The sequence below is a fragment of the Ictalurus furcatus genome, chromosome 24 (assembly GCF_023375685.1).
Source record: "Ictalurus furcatus strain D&B chromosome 24, Billie_1.0, whole genome shotgun sequence".
NCBI classification, from domain to species: Eukaryota; Metazoa; Chordata; class Actinopteri; order Siluriformes; family Ictaluridae; genus Ictalurus; species Ictalurus furcatus.
The window spans coordinates 912,512-940,011 of NC_071278.1; the positions used below are offsets into that span (position 1 = coordinate 912,512).

Here is a 27,500-nt window from a genome sequence, read left to right on the forward strand (position 1 = left end):
TAAATTCACTAAACAGTTGTTTGATGTATTGGTTTTTAATTAAATTGTAAAACAATTCTTTAAAATAAATGCGATCCAGTTCTCGAAACAGCGATTTGATTCAGTGAATTGATTCAGTGAATTGATTCAAGTGGACACGTTTTTGTTTTTTCCCCAAATTTGACTTTTTTCCCCTCACTTTTCCTCTGCCCTTTGCTTCTGCCGGAGCTGTTAGCTCAGAGTTTAATCTCTGAATCCTCAGAAGAGGAATGATGTGAAACACGGTGGCGGTAGCTCCTGTGTGAAAGCTGTTTTGTTTTGAAAGTGAATCGTGACTCGTGAATCGTTTTTTTTATTTATTTATTTTGGGCACGCCAGTGATTAGTGTTTTATTTTGTTTGAAGTTGATGATGTTGTATCTGGAGGATGTTTAATCCATGCCTTGAGGAAAATTACTGAATCATCACACTCCTATAATATATATATATATATACACACATACTCATGCGTGTATATTAATGTGAGATTGTGGTGATTGCAGGTCTGATAGCGGAGCAGTTTTTGGAGTCGACGGCGACCCAGCTGTCGTATCACGGCCTGTGTGAGCTCAACACCACCGCCAAGGAGGGAGAGCTGTGTGTGTTCTTCAGGAACAACCACTTCAGCACCATGATCAAGCACAAGGTGATCCACTAATCCCCAAAACTCCCCAAACTCTCGCACTCACTCACCACGCATGTTATTGTAATGAACTAAACTATCACTTAAAAAGCTGTATATTCATTCAGAGTTTAATTCACATTCCTTACATTTATTTAATCACATGCAAATTCATACAAATACATTACAAACACATTTATGTATAAAAAGTCATTTTTGTATTTACAAAAAAAGCCAAAATGTGCTATATCCATTAGAAATAAACCAAAGAAAAATAAGAAACAGAATCCTACAAGATGAAATATATCTATTGTGTTTTTGACAATAAATCCCAGGGTCACCTGTACCTGCTGGTGACTGATCAGGGCTTCCTGCAGGAGGACACCGTGGTGTGGGAGAGTCTCCATAACGTGGAAGGAGACGGGAATTTCTGCGACTCTGAGTTCCGACTGTCCCATCCGTCCCAGAAGATCGCGAGCAGGCCGACGGCGCAGCAGCAGCAGATGCAGATCGATCAGGTGACCACCAGGGTTTCTGTTTACAGAGCGGTCCTCTGAGGTTCTCGATGGGAATGATGATGAATGATGGGAATGTCTGATTCTAGGTCACATGACCTGTAAGTAAACCCGTGTGTGTGTGTGTGTGTGTGTGTGTGTGTGTGTGTTAGGACTACCTGGTGGCCATGTCTCTACAGCAGAGTCAGGGTGAAGCTCCTGGACCTTTGAGTGATCTGGAGTTAGCGAGACAGTTACAGCAGGAAGAATATCAACAACCTCAACAACCTCCACACACCTCCGGTGAACAGGTGAACGTCTGTCGGTTCATAACCGCTCCGCTTCATTCAGCTCACTGAACAGTGACGTGATTCACTGACTCGCTGGTTTCCAAATTCAAGAATGATTCAGTTGAGTCACTGATTCAGTTCATGTCACTAAACAGTGATTCGATTCTTCGATTCATTTCCTTTTTTTTCAATTCAAAGCCGATTTTTTTCTCTCTGTATATAAATTTAGAGAGATTCAGTTCATATACATTCAGATGATTCGTTGTTTTTCAATTTGATTCAGAACTTATTTTTGTAAATGAAAGATTTATTAATTTCACTTAACAGCAAATCAAAAAAAGTGATCTTTGTAAAATAAGAATGATTCAGTTCATTTGATTAAACAGCGATTCAGTGATTTGTTGATTTGACTCTCTGTTCGATTCAAAGCTGATTTTTTTTTTGTAACCTAAGAACGATTTGATTCAATTCATTTCGTTTCACTTCAGTGATTCATTTGGTTCCAGTTTGATTCACATTAGATTTTTTTGTAAGTTAAGAACGATTCAAATGAATTCAGTTCTCTGAAGGGTTATTAGATTCAGCGATCCATTTGTTTTCAATTCGATTCAAACAAGATTTTTTAAACCTTTGTAAATAAACAGCCTCAGCATCCAGCCACACACCTCCAGGGAAAATCCAAAATCAAAGTGTGAGTCCTAAAACTGATCCTGAATGTAAGCGGTTCATTTCCAACAGGCTTCCATCCCAACTAATTTCCCATAATGCCACTGTGTGACACGCAGTGTAGTGAGCAAATGTAGTTAATAATCAGCCGTTTGGGACTGGACCTCACCGAGGACCAATAAATCTGATTTTTGTGCAGACGAGAGGAGGACAGGTGTCTCATCACGGAGGACGGAGACGGCAGGGTGAGAAGAAGGACGACTCGGACTGTTCCATCCTATAAGTCAGGAAAACACACACACACACACACACTAACGTTTATATGCAACAGCACCAGAAGACGCCGATGCCACGAATAAGTTTGAAAACGTCCACGTTATTTTAAATGTCCACAAGTGTAGAGGATCAGCCAGTCTGTGTGTGTGTGTGTGTGTGTGTGTGTGTGTGTGTGTGTGTGTGTGTGAGAGAGAGAGAGAGAGATGTTTGTTTTTTTAGCTTTGCACTGGAGCTACCATGCTAATGTAGCTAACGTTCTGGAAGTCTGTCTCACCTCCGTTAAAGGTCCAGTAGCCAAAATGAAGTGTATATGAGCTGTAAGTGTTTCCTGAAACCACCGCAGTGACAAAAATCTCATTATTTTATAACAGGCGATTAACCGTTGCCATAACTGTATAATATCATGTTTATGTTTTACGGTGAACTGCAGGAGAGAAAAGCAAAATAAAATGCACAGGATTCTGATTCAGTTCATTTACACATACTTTGATTCTGATTTGGTTCAGTTACCCATAGTATGATTCTGATTTGGTTCAGTTACACACATACTATGATTCAGATTCAGTTCAGTTACACACACTATGATTCTGATTTGGTTCAGTTACACACAAGGTGATTCTGATTCAGTTCAGTTTCCCATAGTATGATTCTGATTTGGTTCAGTTAACCATACTATGATTCAGATTCAGTTCCTTTACACACACACATGATTCAGATTTGGTTCAGTTAAAAGGAATATGCACCGTGATTCAGATTCGATTCAGTTTGGATTCATTTCAGTTACTCACCCCAAGATTCAGATTCCTTTCAGATTCCGTTCTGATACACACACACACACACACACACACGGAGTGATTCAGACTGGGTTTGATTTAACGCTCCATGATTTGTGTTCAGTCTGATCAAATAAGACGTGTTTTGTCTTAAAGGAGCGATATTTTCGTCTGTTTAGAGGATTTCAGAACGTGATTATAAAATGGCCTGAATGTTAATCAGGACACAAGCGAGTGAACACGTGAAACGTCAGTAAATTAAATTTCCTCCAGTGTGATTTAGTAGGAATAAACGATGCTAACGATGCTATCGATGCTAATGAAGGGCTTTCTGTCTCGCTTGGTTGTGATTCTGAGTCTTACTCATTTATTTGCTTTGTATTTAATTTGTTAAGAATATATTATTGCAGTAGATGAAATGAAAACACTGTCGGATCAGCGGCGTCTGTCACTGTGCAAATAAAAAACTGTCTTATTAAAGCTTTTAATCAACAAAATGCTTTTAAAAACTCGTCATTTCATTTAAATTGTCATAAAATCTGGTGAAATGTAGAAATTGGGTCATCTGGAGAAAAGTAATTTATATCTCGACTCTTCTTGAAACGTTACACTCGGATGAATTATAGAAGGTTGGGGTTTTGTGTGTTTGATGTTAGAGGGCAGGCGTGAGTGCAGTGGGTCACGTGTTCGTGAACGCAGCAGTTATTCACCCACATTAACACTTACTGCTTTATTTCCTTTTTATGTGTTCAGTGTACGGATCTTTAGTTTACAGTGTGAACTCGAGTGCACTCGATCGCTGCTGTACGTCAGCTCCAAGGTTCCTGGTTCCATCCTGAGCTCAGGCTGCTGTCTGGGGTGTTCCTGGGGGAGGATACTGGGAGAAAAATTCAGAGGATAAACAAGGAGCAGAGCTGGGGGTGGAGTTAAAGCTCACAAGAGGCAGGGTTAGGGGTGGAGTTGGGGGTGGAGTTAAGGCTCAGAAGAGGCAGAGTTAGGGGTGGAATTAAGGCTCAGAGGAGGCAGAGTTAGGGGTGGAGTTGGGGGTGGAGTTAAGGCTCAGAAGAGGCAGAGTTAGGGGTGGAGTTAAGGCTCAGACCAGGCAAGGTTATGGGTGGGGTTAGAGGGTGGAGCTGGAGAGGGTGGTGTGGGATTTGTACTTTGGATTTAGTCTGATGAATACGAAGACAGTCACATGACCTGTTTCAAATCTGTCATTGTTTTTGTCCATAAATGTATTTTTAATGTATGAAGAGAAACTGAGATGAGATGGCCGTTAAAGTCAATTATATTTTTGTCAGAACATTTAAGTAAATATTCTGTGTACCGGCGTGTCATCACGTGCTCGGTGTTGAACTTTTACTGAACAGGCATCGTATTCACACCAGAACGCACGACTTCAGATGTCGCACTCGATTCTTTCATTTTAAAGGAGGAGGGGCTAAAGGCTTGGTTTTATTATAATTACCAGATCTTACATGACTATTTTTAAAATTATTTTTACAGTCGGGCCGCAGCTCTGTTCATCACACCTAATGACAAAACTTTCAAATTCACACGCGAGGAACAAAACTCTGGGATTGTTTTGTCCCAGTTTATTATTCACTGACTTCTCTTCATGTAATTAAGTGCAAATCATAAACATGGGTGTTTAAATAAAGTGAAAAGATGTGTGAGGTCACACACAAAGAAACCCGATCATCAATTTAACAATTATATAATAATAATAATAATAATAATAATAATAATAATAATAATATGAAATAATCCGGTGAGGGTTGACTCGTAACCCTGGGAGGTACAACAGTGTTCTTTACATCAATTACTTCACATCCAGATTTATATCCTTTAAAATAATGTATTTAATGTCATTGGAATGATGAATGTATATGATTAAACAGATTTAATAAGTAAGAATTACTGAGCATCAGAATGTGCTTTATAATTAAGTACAGTTTGTTGCAGTAGGGTAGAATATAAGTGCAATGGACTAAACAAACAAAAACAAACAAACAAACAGATCATCTTCTACAGCGCAGGACTAAACAGCTAAAGAATAAAACAAAAGTGAAAAATATCAGTTTCCATGCCACATAACACTCTCTACTGTGAAATAATGTATACTCTCTTTTATATCCAACATGTTTATATTAATAAATCATATGCTTTGTTTTTTTCTCCAGAGGAAAAAAAGGTCATTAAACAGAGGGTTTGGTCTAAAGTTTGATCTAAAGCCTCAATCTTTAACGAATAAGAGCGAGATCTTGAACCATGTGGAGTATTAATTATGTTTATTAACAGCGTGTGAACGTCTGGGAGCGAGGTCAATAAAACAATCACAACACAAATAATAATAATAAATGACTGTCTCTGAGCGCTGAGTGCCTGGGTGGTCTTGTTAAAAATAAATGAATGAAACTAATAAAGGTCAGAGGTCAGAGTAATTAGAGCAAATGTAAGAAACCCACGCTGGAAATAATGTGGAGATGAACACAGTGTTGGTTCAGGCTGCTGCCCAGTTAGAATAATTTAATAAGAATCTTACACCAGATGGTTAAACAGTTAAACAGTTAGCATAGCTGCCTGTCACTACATCACTGCAATCTTCTTTTGGCACAAACATGGGCTTCCTGAAGCGTCCGGCGAGGGCCGTGACCCCGGGACGAGACACGAGAAAGAACAGCAGACAAAACATTACTAATGTGAGGGAAGAGGGCGGGGCTTTCGGGGGAGGGCGGGGCAGGGACGTGACGGTTAATATCGATGGTTCCAGACTCGACTCGTCTGTCGTGTTTATCGGGCTGAAAGTGAGTTTCACAGGAAAACTATTTACACACGAAGTGCTACAGTCCCATCACATCTCACACTCCTGTAAAATATTCAAATAAAAACGCTCAGTAACTTTACATCATCTCTGTGTGTGAGTGTGTGTGTGTGTGTGTGTGTGTGTGTGCGCGCGCTTCTTCTGTAAATCGTTGTCACTGCAGTTTAACGTTAGATGAAGAGACAGGGGCGATGTAAACACCCTCGATTTACAAACCCGTAATAGCACTGGACATCACCTACCTACACGACTAACACACACACACGCGCAGAGCGACGGTCAGGGTGCCACCGGGCCCCGCGTCGTCCTGTCCAGTCTGGATGACTGTGTGATAAAAGTGCGTTAAAGCTACAGCTGGGCGGATTGGAACCGAGGTGAAATGCTGAGAGGTGTTTGGTGTCCGTACCGAAGTAGTAGCGATGATGCTAACGGAGCTAGCAGGTCAAAACGGAAGCGTACGGCCAGCGCTGTAGCACCGTGTCGTCTCCTCGCTCAGCTCCATGGAGTCGTGGAGCATCTCCAACACGTTTCCACACGTGGTCTCTGACGCAGTCGTCTTTAAACATCAGAGGTGCCGACACTGCTCACGTCACAATCCCAGCAGTCGGAGAGAGAGAGAGAACAAACTGGCTCTGACCAAATCGCCCACGGTCCCGCCCACGGCCCCGCCCAGATCCCCGAGTTCTACCAGATTAGGGATGTTATGGGGTGACGTTCTCACACGTTGTGTAAAAATATCTCGGTGTTAACTGAAAGTCGTATACAAACGTCTCGTTTTGAAACTTATTACAGGTGCTTGTTGTAGGGGGCGTGGCCACCTGATCATTAGTAGGTCACATGATCGATCATGACATGCGCTGTAGTGTGTATCTGTGCTAGGAACGCGGTAACTTCCCTAAACCACGCCCCCTTCTCTGACACGCCCTTTTACACCTCGTCTATATTTCGTTATTTTGGTTTGAAACTTTTTAGTTTCGGTTACAAGACAAAAGCGCGCGCGCTTCCTGCAGCGGCGTGTTTATACCTTTCCCGCAGGATATAACGCGACCTTTAGCGACATGTTTACCAACATCACCCGGAGTTATTCCTACTGCTCAGTTTATGAAGAGAAATCACGCTGTAATCTTTCCGGATGTGTGACCAAAACAAGACGGAAATGAATTTGTACTGGTATTTTGAGAAAGTTAACACACCCTGACCTGCCGTGACACCATAACAACCCTCGCCGTGATGAAGTCAGCGTGACGTGAAGCTCTCGCGTGTTTCTCACACCCGGGCACGCGGCGTCCTTTCCCCTTCTGTGAACTAGTTTGTATTCATGTTTGTGCCCGGTGCTTTAGTTGAAAACAAACAAACAAACAAACAAACCAAAAACATAAAAGGCATAGCTATCAAGTGTCTCCCATATCACCATAGCAACAGATAAAAAATGTCAATGCTAGGGATAAATCTGTAAGTTTTGGCACCTCTGAAAGAAGGTTTGGTTTTTGGCTCGTTGTACTGCTGCGTGTTCTCGTTAATCGACTGCAGTTCACGAGATTATTAGGAAACAGAGGAAGTAAAAACGCCTGAAGATACGGAGACACGACTGCAATCTGAACTGAACAATCTGACATGTTAGTCACTGACAACACACACACACACACACACACACACACACACACCCACACACGGCTAAGGGACCTCCCCCTCCCCCGGGCTCGTCTCGGGCATGCCGCAGACCGAGTCGTCTGCAGTGATCAGGTGGTCGATGGGCGTGAGCGTGATCTCCACTACGCCCCTGTCCTCGTGTACGGTAGGAGGGGGGAGGTGTGCGGCGGAGACGCACTGATTTAGGGGACGGTTTTCCCGCGACACGGGGGCACGCTGGATCACCATGGCCCGGCCCGGTTCCTGCAGGAGCACGACGGGCCGCGACTCGTGTTCCTCGGCTTTACACTGCAGCACCGTCTCCGTCACCTGCGAGGACGAGGACAAGGACGAGGAGGACGCCGACAGCGCTTTCTGGATCACCCCTCTGTTCAGCACCACCGGATTCAGATTGAGATTCGAATTCAGGTTCACGGTCTGATTCGGACCGAGGTTCTGAGCCGCCGCCGCTTCCTCTGGTCTCTGCTTCCTGGGTCGGCCGCGTTTGCGTTTGAGAGGCGGGCCCGCGGCCACGGCGGACGAATCGGACGCCCGTTTGGATGCCGTCGTCACCGCCGTCGCTGTGGAAACGGTCACCGAAGGAGGCAGGATCATGAGAGGGAGGGCGGAGCCGCGTTGTTGGGGCGAGAGCGTCGCGACGGTGATGGGCAGAGTGACTTGGACGCCGCTGGAATCGTTCGGCGTGAAGGCAGGCGCGGGGGCGTGAACAGAGACGAGAGATTTTTCCGGAATCGAGCCACGTGGGCGGAGCTGAGGAAGTTTCTTGACCAGAGCTTCCACCTGCATCTCGCGTCCTCCGTAACGCAAAACCTCAGGAGCTTTAGCTGATTTGTCGTTAGGAAGATGTTTCACACACACAGCCGGCTCGCTTTCATCTTTCTGTTAAAATAAATAGAAATACAGTACATCCCGAGTGTCTTATTCCTTTTATACCACAGCAATTTACCAGCCATTAAAAAATAAACAACGTCGTACGTTTTAATCCATTTACAGCTACGTTTAACGTCTGTCGTCACTCACAGTATAGCGGATATAAACCGTCACGCCCCTCACCTTCCTCACCTTCCTCTGGGATGAAGTATAATCTGTATTTATAATACCTTAGCATCCTGACCGGCGCCTTCTTCCTCCGCTGTGCTCCCTCTGCTCGTCGTCGGGTTCTTTTTAATCACTTTGTGTGGTTTCGCAGGGCCTCCTGGTAAGAGAACACCGCACCACACGTTTCGGTCATCGCCAGGTCCGGGTTCATTGTTAGACAAAACGAGAAATGGAGATTGGGTAAAGGTTTGTACCGGCGAGCGAGGCGGAGGTGACGAGCTCGGCCTGGCTGCAGCGCGGGTTTACGATGTGCTCCTGCACTAAGAAGCGTGCGACCTCCACCACCGTGTCGAACGAGCGCTTCAGGATCTTCTGGGCCCAGTCGCAGATCAGCTCGCACGCCGCTTCCGTCACTTCCTGTTTGTAGGTCTGCACCAGCTCGGTCAGCTCGGACTGCGGGGGAATTGCAGGAGTCGCGGGTGAACAGCCGAAACGAGAACACGGGGTGTAGTGAGTAAGAGTGTGAGTGTGAGCGGAGTTTCATACCGGATCGTTCTTCAGGTCCAGGTTGGGTAACAGCGGCATGTTTAACACCGTCTTCCTGCGGATCCCGCTGTAGCAGTACGTAACGCCAACCGACGCGGTCAAGGAACAATAACACAAAGACAGGTAAGCTAATGATACTCTAAGAGCAGCAGCATGGGAATGAATTTTCGGCGGTGTGTGAGTGACAGGTTGCGGTAAAGGATATTTGGACTGCCCCCTGCCTCCCAGCCTGCGAGCCTTGATGTTGGGGAAGATGTCTCTGATGATCTTGCCGAAGTTGGCCGCACTCAGAGGCCTCTGCTGCAGGTTTTCACAGTGTTTCCTGCAGAGTGGAACATTTTATTATTATTATTATTCATAAAATAAAACAGAGGCTGGTTCTGAACAGATGTTTATATCTGCTATGACGTAATATCTCACCGGTACGTCTCGTAAACGTCTTGTTTGGGCAGGCAGGTGTCGGCGTGCTCCTCCAGGTGAGCGCGAATCCAGTTGCAGGTGTGGAGCTGGTCGGCCATGTTCACCGCATTTGAGTCACTGCTATCAAACACACACACACACACACACACACATGCGTTCATTTCTCATTCGTCTTTACACTGATACACATCATCACACTTCCACAGCAGGATCACGACGCTCGGCCGTACCTCTTCTCTCCCGCGCTCGGACCTGAGGGGAGCTGTAAGTAAAGGTAGAGTTTGTCGTTGTCTGTAAACTGCTGCACATCTCTCTGAGGAAAGACAGTGCACAGAGGAGAGACATGTTAGAAAATAAAACACCAGTGGATTGGGGATCGTTTACTCGACTGTCAGTTATCCTGATCGGATGCTTACCAAAATGGTATCCACTTTACTCTGCACGGTCTTACTGTGGGGAGAAAAACAAAACAAAACAAGGTCAAACAATATTCATACAATACCAAACTTCAGCGTCTAGTACGAATCCAGCAATGTTTAAAAGAAAAACCCGCTGTAAATGTGATAAAGCTCACTGAGCAGGAAGGCTACAGTGACTCAAACAGCCACTCTTTACAACCGTGCTGAGCAGAAAGGCATCTCGGAACCCTGTTAAAGACTGCGGTCTAATGAATCTCAGTTTCCGCTGCAGGTTGCAGGGTCGGAATTTGGCGTTAAGAGCAGACATCCATGGATTCGACCTGCCTGCTGGTGGAGGTGGGGTAATGGTGTGGGGAATGTGTTCGAGGCACAAATCGGGCCTCTTAATACCAATCAAGCTTGAACTGAACGGCTAGCCGAGCATTATTGTTGAGCATCTGCTTCCCCGTCCCTACACGTACGTCCCTAATAAAGTGGCCATTGAGCGTATAGAAGTGTAGAATAAAATAATTTGAAGAACTTTAAAATAAATATAAAATGATACTATAAACACTACAATAAAAGCATTATTGTTATAAAGAAGCGTGGCCGTATTTTCTGCTTCTAATTGAGGATACGGTTATTAGAAATTGGTGACTAGCAACTCCTTAGTAACAGTCTGAGGTACCACGGCAACCACCTAGCAACCCCCAAAGATATCCACCAATAAACCTGTTAATCCCTACGGACTCTGGAAGCCATTCCCGATGTTAGTTAAGAGGGTCACGTTTACCCTGGAGATCACCCGACGTGTCTCTGCAGACGTCACACCTCAAGCCGCTGCATCACAACACCGCTCCGTTCTCTTTTCATCTCTCTTCACCTCTAAACAGACTTTTAATTCCGTTCCATGAAACAATCTTCACGAAGAAAACACGGGGTTCCCTGTTCCTAGAACGTGATGTGTGACCTGTGAGTGTGTGTTTGAGACGTGATACAGTGAACACACACACACACACACACACACTCCTGTTCAACACTCAGGTAGAGAACATTGCTTCTGTACAGCAGCACTACTAATGTCAGCATTTACTCTCCGTGTAATAATCTGTGTGTGTGTGTGTGTGTGTGTGTGTGTGTGTGAGGATTACTGAGAGCTGGGGTGCATATTGTACTGGAGAGAGAAAGACCAGGGTCATAAATAGTCATAAAAAGGCTTACTCATGAAGATTAGGACATACCATAGTAATCACCCAGTAACCACCTCTGATACCATAGATACCACCTAGTAACCACCTAGTAACCACCTCTGATACCATAGATACCACCTAGTAACTTCCTCAGATATGATAGAAACGACGTAGTAAGTACCTAATAACTACCTTAAGTACCACAGCAACCACCTAGTAACTATCTCAGATACCATAGCAACCACCTTGTAACTGCCGTAGATACCACAGCTACCACCTAGTAACTATCTCAGATACCATAGCAACCACCTTGTAACTGCCGCAGATACCACAGCTACCACCTAGTAACTATCTCAGATACCATAGCAACCACCTAGTAACTGCCTGGAATAAAAAAGAAACCACATAGCAACCACTTAGTAACTGCCTTAGATACCATAGTAATCCAACTAGTAACTGTGTGAGATACCATAGCAACCACCTAGTAACCCCCTCATAACTATCTCAGATGCCATAGCAACCACCTAGTAACCCCCTCATAACTATCTCAGATGCCATAGCAACCACCTAGTAACTGCATCGGATACCAGAGCAACCACCTAGTAACCCCCTAGTAACTGCATCAGACACTACAGCAACCACTTGGTAAAGCTGCTTTTCCACTGAAATTACCCGGAACAATTAGTACCAGGAACTTTTCCAAGGGACCATTTGGTTCCTCCAGTCCTTTGTTGTCTGTGTTTCCATCGCAGTCTAACGTACGGTGAAGATTAGTCTGCAGGTTAAAAGTTATAAGGTAAATTATTCCGGTGATGTACAGTATGACTGCGTGACAAGCCCCTGGCGAGGATATGAAGCCTTGCAGTATTCTACAATCAAACTGATTAGTAACACAAAGAAAACTGATTTTAATGTAATGATGTAAAAAAACCTTTAATAGTACCAAAAGAGTTCCCTATAACTAAACAGGTGCTGTAGTGGTTAGGACTCGGTGCTCTCGCTGCCGTGGCCCGGGTCCGATTCCTGGTCACGGAGTGAATTTATTTATTTGTAATCTTTGGATAAAGATCTGTGTTTTAGGAACGGAGTCTTCTTTCTGAGATGTGATAACAACACTGCGACAGCAACAAGCGTGGAGGAGACTGGAGCCGTGCTGTAAATGGAAAAGTAAGTGAATGGATTTTATCAGATGTTGCTGAGACGACTGAGACGAACGCGTACACCAGCTTCTCTCTGCACTGTTTCCTGTGTGAACGACGCACAGCTCGATTAACTCCATATGTTTCCAGTTCCCGCTGTATTTCGTCCTTGGCCTGAACCTCGTCGTCGGTCCATCGCTTGTAATTTTTTAAGAAACTCCATTGTGTTGATTCGAATCGCAACAAACAACAGTTACCGTACGCACCGCAACAGACTTTTAAAAATGCTGTTTAAAAAAAAAAGCTGCCTGCACTCAACCAATCAGCGCCCAGGTCCCACCCCCCAAAGTTCCTGGCTTTTGAACAATTACCACCTCCCGAGTAGGGACTTTGCGCGGGCTAAATAGTTTGTCTGGTATAAAAAGAAGCCACATAGCAACTGCCTGAGACACCATAGCAACCACCCAGTATTCAATTAAATTTTATTTGTATAGCGCTTTTAACAATGGAAATTGTCACAAAGCTGCTTTACAGAAATGTATAAATGATATATAATATATACATTTAAAATGTATATATATCTACCATCTAGGACCTGCCTCAGATGACACAGCAACTTCCAGGCAACCACAGAGTAACTGTCAGGGATCAAATAGAAACCATGAGTAACCACCTAATAACCCCTTAGTAACTGCCTCAGATACCATAGCAACCACCTAGTAACTCTCTAGTAACTACTTCTGATACAATAGCTACCCTCTAGTAACCGCCTCAAATGCCACTGCAACCACACAGTAAGTGCCTGAGATACTACAGCAACTACCTAACTACCCCCTAGTAACCACCTGATACAACAATGATAATAATAATAATGATGATGATGATGATGATGATATGATTATTGTGATTATGAATAAATAAGTAAATGAATAAATGTGGACCGCGAGTGAGGAGGATACTCTTGAGAGAAACACTACAGAGATACACCTCCAACCACTGAGCCACACCTTTTCTCCCCAACATCAGCACAGCTTGAGCAGTTCCAGCAGATGTTTTAATTCTGCTGTTCTAATAAAGAACACTGGGTCCCCTGCTCCTAGAACATCACGTGTAACCCGTGAGTGTGTGTTTGAGATGTTACAGTGGGCGAGGCTCATCACGTATCTTACACACACGCCGCTGATGTCAGGTCGAGAACAGTGCTCCTGTACAGCAGTGCTGCTAACATCAGCGTTAATCTCTGTTTATTAATCAGAGTGTTGTGTGTGTGTGTGTGTGTGTGTGTGTGTGAGAGAGAGAGAGGATTACTGTGAGAGCTGCAGAGCTCACTGCACTGGGGAGAGAAAGACCAGGGTCACATCAGATAGTAACTTAATTAGACTTACTCACAAAGACTAATACACACCATAGCAACTACCTAGTAACCATCTAGTAACCACTTCAGTTACCACAGTAATCACAGTGTAACTGTCTCCGATACCATAGCAACACCTAGTCACTGCAACAGATACCATAGCAACCACCAAGTAACCACCTACTTACCGCCTCAGATACCATAACAACCACCTAGTAACCACCTAGTAACTGCTTCATATACCATGGCAACCACCTAGTAACCACCTAGTAACTGCTTCATATATCATAGCAACCACATAGTAACCACTTAGTAACTTCCTCAGACACCATAGCAACCACCTGGTAACCCCTCAGTAACTACCTGAGATATCATTGAAAACATTTTGTAAGTGAGAGTACCATAGCAACCAGCCAATAAACACGTAGGTATCTATGAAATATAAACCACATAGTAACCGTAAGAAAAGCCATAGCAGCTACCTAGTAACTGCCTGAGATACCATGGAAAACACTTAGCAACCACCTGAGATACCACAGCAACCACCTAGCAACTGACTCAGATAACATTGCAACCACATAGTAACCTCCTGAGATCTATACCATAGAAACCACCTAGCAACCCGTAGTAACCGGGTGGTATACTACAGCAACCCCCCGCAACCCCCTGGTGAGTTTCCTGGGACCCGGTATCAGTGGAGTTGCAGTAGTGGAGATGAATGTAGTCTAGAGTCTGTGAGCTGAACAGAGATGCTCTGTGAGTGAGAGAACCTCAGCTACTCACTCCTCAGTTCCAGGTTCCCGCAGATGTGTGTCAGAGTGGAGAGAAGCCTCCATTTTCACTGCGTGTAGATAAACATCTCCTCCTCCGGGTGGATTCAGTACATTCACGTCAGCAGGGTAAATAAGAGAGTGTTTAAAGCCAGCGTTCAGCGGCTGCTTCCGCGCGCATGCGGTTTCAGCGCGTTTCTTCTGCACAGAGAACGCGAAATCCCGGAAGGAGACTTTTCTCCCCTTCACTCGGACCCTCTCTTTGTCTCTGGCAGCCTCCAGAACCGCACGCTTGTCCCTGTAGTTGCGAAACCGAACCAGAACCGCTCGCGGCTGAGCGCGCTTCTGAGCTCCCGTGCGACGCGCACGCTGCAGCTCTACCCGCTTGTTTCCGTCGCGCATGCCGAGTACATCCGGTACCCAAGTCTCAAAAAACTTTACCGGGTCCGGTCCTTCCGTGCCCTCTCTCAGCCCCATTATCAGGATGTCCTTGGAGAACAGCTTTGCGTTCTCCAGGTCGTCCAGGCGGTCCAGAGTTCTCTCCAGCGCGCCCTCGAGCTCGGCCACGCGCGCGGCGGTGCTCCTGCTGTGCTCCTCGAGCTCAGACACGCGCTGCTTTTCGTCGCCAACTCTGCGGATCACCAGGTCCGTTTTGCTGGATATTTCCTCAAGCGGCTCGTGAAGTTTCTGGACCTTCTCGATGATTCTGTCCACAACATCTTCACGTCTCTTCTTCTCGCCATCTTGCTGAAACTCTGCAGATCTTTCAGCCGGGAGAGTTACTCTTCCGGTTTGATTCAGTTTCTTGTGCATTTACGTTTTCTTTTTGTTTTCTTTTTTTTTGTTGCGTCGCTTCAGCTGCAGGTAAAGGGCACGTTTAAACCAAAATAAAGAGAATTCAGACGGAGAACGAAACAGCGCGTGCACAAACACAACCCCCTCAGTACCCACGAGCTCGGGGGCGGGGCTACACCACATCAAGCTTATAATTGCCATAAGCTTATTTGAAGCGTTTATTTTTAAAATGTATTATTATTTACATAAATCAATCACTCAATATAATGCTTTCTAATTTAATTCTTAGGTTTTTATTTATTATTGTTGTTATTATCATCAAACACTTCTAAACACTGACAAGAAAGTGGTGGAAATGATACAAATCATTTCAATATCTTTGTTTTTATGTGTAAAAATACAAAACTAGAAATAAACCACTTTCTTTGGTGTGATTAGGGTTGCCATGGTGTTGCTAGGTGTTTTTTTATTTTATCCAGTGTGGTTGCTAGGCTGTTGCTAGGTGGTTTTTATTTTATCCAGTGTGGTTGCCATGGTGTTGCTAGGTGGTTTTTATTTTATCCAGTGTGGTTGCCATGGTGTTGCTAGGTGGTTCTTATTTTATCCAGTGTGGTTGCTAGGCTGTTGCTAGGTGGTTTTTATTTTATCCAGTGTGGTTGCCATGGTGTTGCTAGGTGGTTTTTATTTTATCCAGTGTGGTTGCTAGGCTGTTGCTAGGTGGTTTTTATTTTATCCAGTGTGGTTGCTAGGCTGTTGCTAGGCAGCTGCTACGGTATCTCAGGTGGTTGCTAGGTCTTTGCTGACATCTGATACATGTTAGAGGAATGTATCAGTCTTTATTGGTAATAGTTTTTAAAAGACGTAACAAGCACTTATTTTTCACTTTAAACACAGATATCTTGTGATTGGTTGAACCGCGTAGAGGCAGGAAAGAAACCCGTGATGTCTGATTATTTGTGTGTAGAAACCGGTGGATAAATGTAGGAAGACATTAATTTAAAAAAAAAATTTAACTTAAAACAAAAAGTCTGACATTCGGTGAACAGCACTATGGGAAACGTGTATACAGTGACAGCGATACATTAAACACCACAACTGATCACTGGCGTGTATCTGTCGTTATAATAACAGGTGAAATCTTATAAGATAGATGTTTCTAGGTGGTTGCTATGGTGTTCCAGCTGATTTCTAGGCAGATGATATATTATCCCAGGTTGCTGCTGTGCTATATTCCAGGTAAGGGATGTAATCAAACACTCCATTTCCAGTATAAACACATGTGGAGGAAAAGCAAGTGATTATTTTTATTTTTTCATTTTCAACCACAGCAACCGATCACTGATATCTGATTACAATATATCTGATTATTGGGGAAGAAAAATAAGTATACAGACTCTTTAGTTTTGTTCAGTTCAGTATACGTCCGGTGCACATATATCCAAACACATATTATATTTACTGAGATAATGGTTTTTATGTGGTTGGATCCCTGATCACTTTAAACATTTACGGATTTCATACTGTTTCTACTGTTGAAGAACTTTATGGTGTCATTTATGAATAACGATAACGATGGGGAAATGTCTGTAACAGAAATATAACACAGTAAAAAACAGTATGAAATCTGTAAATATTTTATTTGTTATATACTGCTCTTTAATATCGGTCTATATAAATATGTACCCCAGGACTGTTGGACTGAAAACTAAATTAACCTACTCTTTCCAATCCCATGACTGTCTGCCACCACATAATGAACAATAATTACTGAATGGTCATTTAATTCAATACAAAATGTTGGTCTCTGACACTCACACAGTACTGTACACAGTTTGGGCAGCTCTCACACCAAATTACATGTTTTGGGTTTTTTCCTTTTTAAGTGAAAAGAAGTTGCAAATGTTAATGGATGCTGTCTTTATATTCTATGAACTTAAAAAATAGAAACAGTACTTAGTATAACCCACTCGGACAGATATATATATATATATATATATACACACCTCCATGCTTAACAGCTGGTGAGGTGGGCTTTTCTTCAAATGCTGCTCTTTTTTTCTTTCTCCAAACATACCTTTGGTGATTGTGGTCAAAGAGTACAGTGTATACTTCATCAGTCCACAGCACATGTTTAAAATGCCTCTGGCTTATCTACATATTGCTGTCATGACTTTCCTTCTGATGACTCTTCCATGCAGATCATGTGTGTGCAAGTAATGCTGCACAGTAGAACAGTGCATCACCACAGATCTGACCTTGATGTCCACAGTTCTCCTTAAATTAAAAATTGTGAGCTCTGATGTCTGTTTATAGCCTTCCTCTGCTTTGCTGGGGTTGTTTAGCTTCGTTTCCAGATTCTCAGTCAGCTGCTTAGAGGAGCCCATTGTTGAGGAATTGATATTCCTAATGACCTAATGAGTATCGAGTGCTAATGAGGCTATTAAGGGCCAACAAGTTAAGACTTTAAAACCGGAAGGGTGTCCAAACTTTTGCACATAAATTTTTTTTTCTTCAGTTATTTTAAATTCATCAGATATATACCAACCGTGCACTCAACAACTTTTCAAACATTGGAGAATTTTTTTTTTTAACACGTTGTACCAGTGATTGTGTGTTAAATTCTTTGGCCGGGGTGCCCAAACTTTTGCACACAACTATACATAACAGTGATTGTTGAAATCTTACGAGATGTTCGGCTTGAGCTTCTGGAGCATGCCGGGCTTGGCGTCGCCGTCTGCAGACGAGCCTTCTGCCTTTATCGGGTCTTCCATCATGGCTCAACCACGTCAGGGTAACAAACCGCATTCAGGACATCCTCTGGGATTAACAAGACTTAAATTACACATATAATAATAACAGCTTTAATAACATGATAATAACAAGGTAGTGACACAAATCCGGGTTGTTTTCTTCCACAGCTCTGATATTTTGGACCGTGTCACCTAAATGACAGAATCGTTCAGCTGAAACCATTCTGTATTACATTAACAGCATTTTGACTATTTTAAATTATTTCCTTTAGTATCATTTTAAAGCCTTTTAAAAAAATGATAGTTTTTTGTATATACATAAACAATTTGTATGTGGTTCTGTCACTAAAGACTTCTTTATTCTATATGAAATAATTTACACCACACTGCTGCTGAGTTCTGGACTGTGATTGGTCAGGAGGTGGTGATTAATTCTCTATAACGGCGGCTCTGACAGTAGCGCAGGTTTATATTAACACGCAAGTTCTGATACGTTATGGTTTCTATAGTAACGGCTCGTTCACAGGGACGTGTACAGCGCACGCTCCACTGATAATAAACAGATTAAAATAATCACTGATACGGCGAAGTTTTCTGTAAGGAGGAATGTGTTTAAGGAAGGAGTCTCCAGTGTCAGCGCTGTGTTACAGTCAGAGGTAAAGCTGTAACATTAAGTTTTCCCACATCTTCAGGACAGAGGAGTTTATCACAGTGGCATAAGAGGAATAAAACACCTGTGGACGTGCTGTTACAGGAAATGAATCAACGTTCAAAGCGGTAACGGTGACGCCGCTCCATCACACCACCCCGTCGTTCGTCGCTGATTATTTTTCTGTAACAGCGTTCCCCAGAGCGTTTACTTGTTTTCTACTCTGATCGAATTCTATCCTGTTCCACTCTTCCTTCTTCATGTATCACGTTTTGATATGCAAATGACCATGACCGTTAAATAAAATATGCAAATTAGGACATGACGTCATTCTGTGATTTCTGGCGACTTCTTCCTGGCAACCGCATGGGAGCCGTGCAAAAGAAAAAAGGAGAACAGGAAAAAGAACGAACAAGTCAAAAGGAGGGGGAAATCGAGACGACTTTCAGTTAACTGACTGTAGAGGAACATTTACGGTTAGAGGTTTTCACCCATTCATAAAAATACAGGCACACTGGAGTTACACACACACACCCACACACACACCCACACACACCGCGGAGATTACACACTCAGTGCCACAAAGCATAAGACAAACACAATATTAATACACAACATATTCAGATACACGTCACGCGCTGTGAATGTCCATGCCTTGTTTGTTATTACACACCAACAACAACAACAACACACATTTACATTCATTAAAATCTCATCGGACCACAAATTTTAATCTCTTTTAAAGAAGAAGTAGCAAAATAAAAACAGTTCACAGCACACACACACACACACACACACACACACACACACACATTGTGGCTCGGATTGTTTGTTTGTGGAGAAAGAGCACATAATTACGGAGTTATAACTTCGTTTCCGCTAGCTAACGTCATTAGGCCGAACGACGTGGCTAATTCGGACAGCTAGCTAAGTTAGTCGTGTGGACGGTTAGCTAGCTAGTTAGTTAGTGTGTTAGCCAGCTAGCTAGTCATCTTCCCCTCGTCTCGTTAAGACAGACATCATATCGAGTGATTTCCTTCGATACACTTTAAAAGATTTCATCATAATAAATCGTAATATTGTTAGCTTTATGTTGTTAGCTAGTCTGCTAATAATGTTTCATCTAGCTCAGGACCGACACCTCGGCTAGCCCATGCTAGCTAACGTTAGCTGAAGAACCATTTATTAAACCCAGCTTTTCCTGCCAGAATCTCTCCCGATTTCGCCACCAGCTCGCGCGGTTACTTTAACCCTGTACACACTGTTCACCAAAACGCAAAATAGTGGCAAGGTTTATTTTTAAAACGAAAAAACAAGTACCTGAGTCAAATAAACAGCAAAAAATCCCTGCGCATTATTTTGTGATTGGACGACTGTTCTTATGTCTGCCTGACTACAAAGCAAAAGTCTCTGTGATTGGTCCGCTCGGCTCGTCTTCCCCGGATACAGACTGTACCCTGCGCTGTGATTGGCTGATTCTTTTTATTTTTTAACCGACGTACTGTGTGTGGAGAGGTGGTTTCATTTTCTCTCTATAGCGTATTAATAACGCGGGCTGAGAGACATGAACACAGCAAACTCATAAATAGCCATGAATTTAGCTTTTATGTCTCATGTACACTCCAGTTTATATGTATTTAAAGAAGTATAAAGCACTTTTACATGTATTTTTTCATGAAGTACACTCCTGTTAATCCCTAGACTTAGATAAATCTTTAGATATGTACAGTATACTGTATATACTGAATTGGAGATCATTTAAAATCAGAGAACTCCTATATCTAATCACAGACAATTGCTCTGGTGGGTGTTATTTATACTTTAAAACTTTATACTTAAAAATCCTGAAGCTGCGTCTCTTTAAGGAACCTCCACTCGTCTCCTACAGTTGGGACAAAATCAGCAAACACATGCTCGTAAGGAGTGAATTACAGTATCTGTGTAATAAACAATTGTTTATTGATTATAATTATAATTAACACCGACTCTAAACGCTCAGGTCATAAATGATCAGTTTCGTGCATTATCACAGGAGTTGTTTATTGTCTTTCCTGTCAGAGATGTCATCAGCTTTACATTGGAGAAACCAAGAGGAGATCTGAACGCTGATGATTTTGCCAAGCCACTAGTATAGATTTCTCTTTTCCATTGGTGAGAAACGTCAGTGTCGATGGACATAACGTTAATAACATCTCTGTTTGCAATAAAGCGAGGAAACGTAAGGAGAAAGAGTTCATCTTCACTCTTACAGCTCTGGAACCCAACGTCACCTTGAGATAACCGGTATTAAATCATCAATTTGAATATCAACTGGTGGAATAAAAGCACTTTCTTGTACAACTCTATATTATTCTAACCAGGAAAAACATCATTAGATTTCCAAATGACTTGGAAATAACTTTTACTGAGCACTCGGTGTTATCCAAAAGCCTTAACATTACTGTGATTACTGACGCTAAAGATTTATTGACAGCATTTAGGGCTATATGCTCATTTTAAGCTCATGGAAAACCTTAATTTCCACTAAATAATTAAAGCACTGGATTACTTCCTCAACACCTGCGAAAGAGAAATCAGCAACATTCAAAATAAAATCCACCAAAAGCCTCAATCTACACAAAGAAGAATACACAGCCCTGAAAGATCTCAGCAAAAGAAACATCACTGATATTCAGTACGATTTCAATTCACTGTTATTTGTATAGAGCTTTTAACAGTGGACATTGTCCCAGAGCAGCGGTACAGAAATATATACATTCAGGATATAGATATTAAATGTATGAATTTATCTCTAATGAGCAGCCAGAGGTGACGGTGGTGAGGAAAAACTCCCTGAGACGATATGAGGAAGAAACCTTGAGAGGAACCAGACCCAGAAGGGAACCCGTCCTCATCTGGGTGACACCGGATAGTGCGATTATAAATAAATACACCCCTTCTATAAATGTGCTTATACTACATGCTCAAATAGTGCAGTTGTGTAAGCAGGAAATTCATTACAGTTTTTATATGAAGTCTGTTGTGTTGAACTTCTCCACTGTTCACTGATGGAGACTTGGGTGCAGAACTGTATGACCGCATATCTAAAAGGGAGAGCCAGAAGGTAACACAGACATGAGGGCTCCCTGGGATATAAGGCGGCCAGCCACTCCACCATCAACAAACCTGAGTATCTTGATATCAACCAACAGATAACTGTGAAGCAGTTTGGAGGATTTTGTAGATTAGGAAGTAACAGATGCTGTTATTAAATCACGAAGCATAATCAAGTGTCAGGACAGAAATGACACATCACTAACTTCTGTCTATGTTAGGATCCTGTAATTGATTTGTGACCAACTTTGTTCAGAATCTGGGGTAGGCTTGCTGTGAATGATGAGGATGTAGAGAAAGAATATTTTGAGTATCAGAATTATGGGCAAATCAGTTTAAAAATCTGAAGAATTTTTTTAAACACACTAGCTGTCTGTCTTTTTTTGATAATAATATATTTATAATGGCTCAATGTAAATAGATTTATAATTCATTTCAATTCGCTGTCTTTTACATCGACGCATCGATCCCAATCATCCGATCGTTTCACCCCAAGTGTCGACCCATCATATGGAAATGTGAATGGTTTGGGTGGTGGTTGAATACTCAACAAGGTGTATTATATTATCTTAATAAAGAAATAAATGCATTGAATGATTAAATATAATAATAATACTCAACAAAATGTATTCATATTATCATTACATGCTATTATAATAATAATAATTATTATAATTGTTATTCACAACAACAATAAGAATATCGGTTTTAACTTATTAATAAATGAAGTAAATAAGTAAGTAAGCAATTAAGCATTCTAACTCACTTGCTTACGTATTTATGTACTTAATAAATAGTTAAATACGAAGGCTTGAAGACTTTTATATTAAATATAAAACTCACTCCCTGTATGCTTAAACACACACGCATAAAATATGGCAGGAACACTGGGACACAGCTGACACCGGACGACACCTATATACCATACAAAAACAAGTAGGCATGAGTGTGAGGCAGGGCAGGAACCCAAAGGAAGAGATGATAATTACGCGTCTTAGAATAGGTCATGCTGGAGTAAATCTAGCATTAAACAGAGTAGGAAAACACCCCACTGGACTCTGCACACACTGCAGTACACAAGAGACGGTAAAACACATTCTGTTAGACTGCAAAAGATATGAGGAGGAAAGGACTGAGCTAGAGATGCAGATTGGAAAACAAAACATGACACTAGAGAACTTGCTGGGGAAAACATCTGGGGAAATGCACAGCCGTCTAATGAACTATTTATAAAGAACTGGTATAAGTGAGAGAATTTAGTAATCTATAGTACGAATAACTAGTATATAGCTATTTATCTCTTTATTTTCTTTTATTTATGCAGTATTGTTTTGGTATTATTATTATTAGTGTTTTTTTCTATTTGATTTTAGTATTATTATTATTACTATTATTTTTATTTATTTATTTATTTATTTTTGTTTTAACTATTATTATTGTTATTTTTTTTCCTGCCAAGCTACTGCCCACACTCCAGTCCAGTAGGTGGCGGTAATGCACCTTTAGTGGTTTGAAAACCGCCATTAAATACAAGAAGAAGAAGAAGAGAAGAAGAAGAAGAAGAAGAAGCAGAGCTGTATGCTTAAACCGGAAGTACAGTTTTCCCCCACCTCGTGCGCATGCGTGGTGACGGTTGTCCCCGGGGCGTGCGCTTGACCGCGGTGTGTTTAGGTTTATAAGTTAATGTTTTGTACAGTGTATTATTAAATGATTTATCCCGAGGATTCTGTGTTATTGACTCTGCGAGCTGAGCGCTAGTGTTACTGAAGCACAGGTAAGAAGAGCGGGACATTTCACCGCGGTCTCTGTAACAGAACTGATGTTTAGTGTGCAGTGACCAGGACACATGGAACAGAATAAAACAGCTGGATGACTGAACTCATATTCCTCATTATTCATATCTGTTCTCTAGAGGTTCAGCGACTAATAGTGATTATTATTATTATTATTATTATTATTATTATTATTATTGATGAGATTCAGATCTGGCTGATAAAGCACCATCTGAAGAGTGGAACTAAAAAAAGCAGCTTTACAGAAATATATAAACACAGGGTACAGATTTTATATATAGATATTACTTGATTTAATGCTATTAATATTAATAATGATTCACTTATGCACAATTATTAATAATATCTACATCAATAAACAAATCAGTGGACATTCTCTACAGAGATGGAATCGTGTGCGTGTTTATATCCACCGTAAAATCTGTTTCTTTCCTTTCTTTAGACCTATCAGTGTGTGTGTGTGTGAAGTATGCGTCTGACGGCTCTGCTCTCCATGGCGGCGAAGGCTGCGTTTCCCCGTGATTATCGGTACGGGACGAACAGGCCGTGGACTGCAGCAGCGAGGAGACTCAACCCTCCGGGGAAGAGGAGGAGGAAGGTGTTCGTGGAGCCGATCGCCCCTGAGGACTGGCGTGTGTTCAAAGGGGACGTGGTAAGAAACACCAGTGTGTGTGTGTGTGTGTGTTCATCCTGTAAGACCGGTATACTGTGTGTGTTTTAAAGTTTGTACTACAGTAGAGATGATTCCGTTCATATCTAATACACCGTGTAAGTAAACAAGCAGTGAATGTCTATCTGTCTGTCTGTCTGTCTGTCTGTCATTCTTGACTGTCTCTTGGTCTGTCTGTCTGTCTTTCTTGTCTGTCTGTCTGTTTGACTATCTTTCTTGACTGTCTCTCGTTCTGTCTCTCAGGCTGTCTGTCTTTCTTGTCTGTCTCTCTGTCTGTGTGTTATTCCGGATGTTAGTAAGTTGAGGTTTTAACTTGCTGTAATTTTCAGTAGAATATTTTGACACATTTGATGATTTTAAACTCCAAGCGTTTAGTGATAGAAGTCCAGTGCAACTGTGTGTGTGTGTGTGTGTGTGTGTGTGTGTGTGTGTGTGTGTGTGTGTGCGCGTCTGTGTCTGCAGGTAGAGATCCTCTCAGGTAAAGATAAAGGGAAGCAGGGGAAAGTCACTCAGGTGTTCCGCCACCGTAACTGGGTCATCATCGAGGGACTCAACACGGTAAACTCTACACACACTCACACACACACACACACACACACACACACACACACACACACTCTCTGAATGTTTATGTTCAGTTTGATTTTGTTTAAATGTATAAGTAAAGTGTACAGAGTGAGTGTGTGACTGGTTTATTCCCTCGGCCTCCTCCTCTTCCTCCTGTTCCTTCTCTTCCTCCTCCTCCTCCTCAGCACCACAGGTACATCGGCAGGTCCGGAGACTACAGAGGGACGTACATCGTGAGTGAAGCTCCTCTGCTGCTGAAGGACGTGTCCCTGGTCGACCCCACAGACAGGTCCTCCACTCGGCACTGCTGTGTCCTCACCCTCAGCATCGTCACCTGCGTTATCAGCACCGCTTACTTTTATCTCTTCTTTTACATTTCTAACGACAGGAAGCCCACGGAGACGGACTGGAAGTTCACAGAGGAGGGAGAGAAGGTCCGGGTTTCCCTCAGGACGGGACGGATCATCCCCAAACCCGTCTTTCAGAGGAGGGACGGCATCATACCACAGCAGTGGAAAGGTGAGTGAGGATGGGAATAAGATTTAGGAGGAGGAGTTTACACCTTGTGACTTCCTTAACATTAAATGTAACTATAAAAAGATAAAAGTATGATGTGTGTGTGTGTGTGCGTGTGTGTGTGTGTGTGTGTGTGCGGTTACAGACGGACCGAAGGACACATCTCCTGAGGACGCTCTGGAGAAAACCTACATTCCGTCACTGAAGACTCTGGAGGAGGAAGTGATGGAGAAAATGAACATCCAGGAACCGAGAAGACCCCGAAGCAGCTTCTGGTACTGAGACACAGGAGAGAGGAGAGCGGATGTTCTTTAAGCTGTAATGACAACGTGGATCTGCAATAAACGTGTTTATCGAACGGTGTCCTTTCCTGTAACGCTGCTAATAACACCATGAACACAGAGGCCGGTGTCCTGCGTCTGTCCCTTACTCCCGAACTCAGTTTCGAGTTAGGAGCTGACCGGTTTTAAAGGGTCACACAGGTGTATGGAAAATGTTCTTTTAAAACCTCCTTACCTTCATTTAAAAAATATTTTCAGTACAATTTCTAGTAAATTCGGCGTTTACAGAGAAAGCTGCATAAACAAAAATGATCGAAAGACTATGAAGTAAAAATGATTGTATGGTTATGTTTAAAGTAAATATTGCAGATTATACATAAAGGAACATGTCCTGCTTTGAAAAAGAAAGAAAACTTAAATAATTATATTTCATTTAGTATGATTTCTAGAGGAAACAGAATTGCATTCTATACTCATTAGAAAGCACTTTTTTAATTTCAAAATTCATGCATTTTCTTCTTATTGCCACAAATATTTTTCATAAGTATTGGCACAATATATGATTCGCTCCACATATTTTTCAGTGATGTATTTTTTAATTGCCTTCTTTTATTTATTTATTTAAATACTCAAGTTATTCCCAAACAGACCGTAAACAGATTAACCTGTAAAATCTGACAGAAAGTCACGAGAAGGAAGATTTCAAAAAGTTTAGGGGGAAATGCTCCATGGTGTGAACCTGATGGCGTTCTGTAATTATATTTATTCACATGTGTGTTATTGTGTTTATTTTTCTCTGTGTGTGTGTGTGTGTGTCTGTCTGTCTGTGAGAGAGAGAGAGTGTGCGTGTGTGTGTGTGTGCGTCCCCTTCACTGTAACTCACCCTGCAATTCCTCCTCCCTACCATGTGGTGGCGTGAGCGCGCAGATCGCGCTAGATTCGTAACCGGAAGTAAAATAAGGCAGCGCTGCTAATTAACAGGAGAAGAAGAAGGGGATTTGTTTATGGCTATATTAGCTGTTACCTAGCTACGACTTTCAATAAAAAAGGGAATACATAGACAAAGAATTTGTTAAAGTAATAAATATTAACGTGTTTAGATTATTATCGGTTAGACAGAATGATGCAACGGCGGAACATATCGTTTACGGAGATGAAATTTGAACAGATAGTCGGATAGCTTAGCATCAGGGTTAGCTAGCTGCGCCGGACAGAGCGGCTGATTAAGAGCGGTTTATAAACTAAAGCGCTGATTAGTGAGTGAGCTGTGAGTGTATGAGACCGGGCGGAACATGTCTTTAGTGGCCTACGACAGCAGCGACGACAGTGAGCGCGACGATCCGAGCCCAGAGCCACGCAGCTCGGCTAAACCCGGCGGGTTGTTCACCTCTCTGCCCGCGCCCAAGCGCTCAGAGCCCGCAGTGGAGAACCAGAAGCCCGGGCCGGAGCTGCTCAGAGCCAAGAAGCGCTCAGAACCGGTCAGGATCAACGTTCCGGAGATCCGAGCGGAAAGCGTGAGTTACACACACACACACAGATGCGATTATTAATGAGTTGTTTCCCAGCCCTGGTCCTGGAGTCTTCCTCTGCTGTAACTCCAGGAACCTGCACTTTATCCAGTTGAATATTTTCCTGCATCTCCACAACTAACCTGACCCTCTGGGCCTCCTTCATAAGGAATGCTTCAACATACTCCCATTTTTAACCTGAGGTTGCTACTCATCTCATGCTGACATGGTCCACAACATCTGCACTGATGTTCTGCAGGTGTGAAAGCGAAAGCGTTGTGTTTCGGGAGTCCTGCTGTTTCCCATCGTGATCCCGGAGTTTTAGTGCTTATACTCAGAACCTGAAAACATGGCTTACAAACACCTACCACGGGTTATCTTTCTCCATAAATGAAGATGTGTTTTTATTGT

At 42.5% G+C, this 27,500-nt stretch overlaps 4 protein-coding genes across 8 annotated transcripts in view; 3 read left to right on the forward strand and 1 right to left on the reverse strand.

Annotated features, from left to right (window-relative positions):
* Positions 1 to 3,635, forward strand: part of mindy1 (MINDY lysine 48 deubiquitinase 1) — an 11,096-nt gene extending 7,461 nt beyond the window's left edge. Inside the window, exons 7-10 of the mRNA XM_053612443.1 lie at positions 521 to 663; positions 975 to 1,157; positions 1,307 to 1,444; positions 2,289 to 3,635. Of these exons, the coding sequence (XP_053468418.1) occupies positions 521 to 663; positions 975 to 1,157; positions 1,307 to 1,444; positions 2,289 to 2,372 (548 nt within the window). The 3' untranslated portion in view covers positions 2,373 to 3,635. The remainder of the gene's footprint in view (positions 1 to 520; positions 664 to 974; positions 1,158 to 1,306; positions 1,445 to 2,288) is intronic.
* Positions 3,636 to 5,636: 2,001 nt separating this feature from the next.
* Positions 5,637 to 20,540, reverse strand: rfx5 (regulatory factor X, 5). Of its 4 annotated transcripts, none has more exons than XM_053612441.1 (10): positions 19,982 to 20,540; positions 17,948 to 18,079; positions 10,033 to 10,066; positions 9,847 to 9,929; positions 9,617 to 9,736; positions 9,402 to 9,518; positions 9,197 to 9,275; positions 8,905 to 9,103; positions 8,713 to 8,807; positions 5,637 to 8,491 (listed from the first exon to the last, which is right to left on the reverse strand). In XM_053612441.1, exons 2-10 carry the CDS (start codon positions 18,034 to 18,036, stop codon positions 7,637 to 7,639), a joined length of 1,671 nt encoding a protein of 556 aa, XP_053468416.1. In that variant the 5' UTR covers positions 18,037 to 18,079; positions 19,982 to 20,540; the 3' UTR covers positions 5,637 to 7,636. The 4 variants fall into 4 exon arrangements, with proteins under 4 accessions (XP_053468416.1, XP_053468417.1, XP_053468415.1 ...); XM_053612442.1 differs by lacking the exon at positions 19,982 to 20,540 and adding an exon at positions 19,803 to 19,972; XM_053612440.1 differs by lacking the exons at positions 17,948 to 18,079; positions 19,982 to 20,540 and adding an exon at positions 14,481 to 15,611 and having other exon boundaries at positions 9,617 to 9,733.
* On the forward strand, positions 18,186 to 25,656 carry mrpl24 (mitochondrial ribosomal protein L24). 2 transcript variants are annotated; one of them, XM_053612447.1, is made up of 6 exons: positions 18,186 to 19,137; positions 23,990 to 24,199; positions 24,680 to 24,775; positions 24,970 to 25,073; positions 25,173 to 25,303; positions 25,446 to 25,656. In XM_053612447.1, the coding sequence occupies exons 2-6, from the start codon at positions 24,017 to 24,019 to the stop codon at positions 25,580 to 25,582; spliced, it is 651 nt and encodes a 216-aa protein (XP_053468422.1). In that variant the 5' UTR covers positions 18,186 to 19,137; positions 23,990 to 24,016; the 3' UTR covers positions 25,583 to 25,656. The 2 variants fall into 2 exon arrangements, with proteins under 2 accessions (XP_053468422.1, XP_053468421.1); XM_053612446.1 differs by lacking the exon at positions 18,186 to 19,137 and adding an exon at positions 22,694 to 23,528.
* A 905-nt stretch (positions 25,657 to 26,561) lies between these two features.
* The window catches only part of prcc (proline rich mitotic checkpoint control factor), a 5,631-nt gene continuing 4,692 nt past the window's right edge, over positions 26,562 to 27,500 (forward strand). Inside the window, exon 1 of the mRNA XM_053612444.1 lies at positions 26,562 to 27,095. Coding sequence (XP_053468419.1) covers positions 26,874 to 27,095 — 222 coding nt within the window. The 5' untranslated portion in view covers positions 26,562 to 26,873. The remainder of the gene's footprint in view (positions 27,096 to 27,500) is intronic.

Coding starts and splice junctions, on each gene's coding strand:
- mrpl24 (XM_053612447.1), top strand. CDS start 24,017: ATGCGTCTGACGGCTCTGCTCTCCATGGCGGCGAAGGCTGCGTTTCCC. Junction 24,200..24,679: donor GTGTGTTCAAAGGGGACGTG/GTAAGAAACACC, acceptor CTGTGTCTGCAG/GTAGAGATCCTCTCAGGTAA. Junction 25,304..25,445: donor CATACCACAGCAGTGGAAAG/GTGAGTGAGGAT, acceptor GTGCGGTTACAG/ACGGACCGAAGGACACATCT.
- rfx5 (XM_053612439.1), bottom strand. CDS start 15,280: ATGCACAAGAAACTGAATCAAACCGGAAGAGTAACTCTCCCGGCTGAA. Junction 9,104..9,196: donor TGGACCTGAAGAACGATCCG/GTATGAAACTCC, acceptor ATTCCCCCGCAG/TCCGAGCTGACCGAGCTGGT. Junction 8,492..8,712: donor GCGCCGGTCAGGATGCTAAG/GTATTATAAATA, acceptor TTATTTTAACAG/AAAGATGAAAGCGAGCCGGC.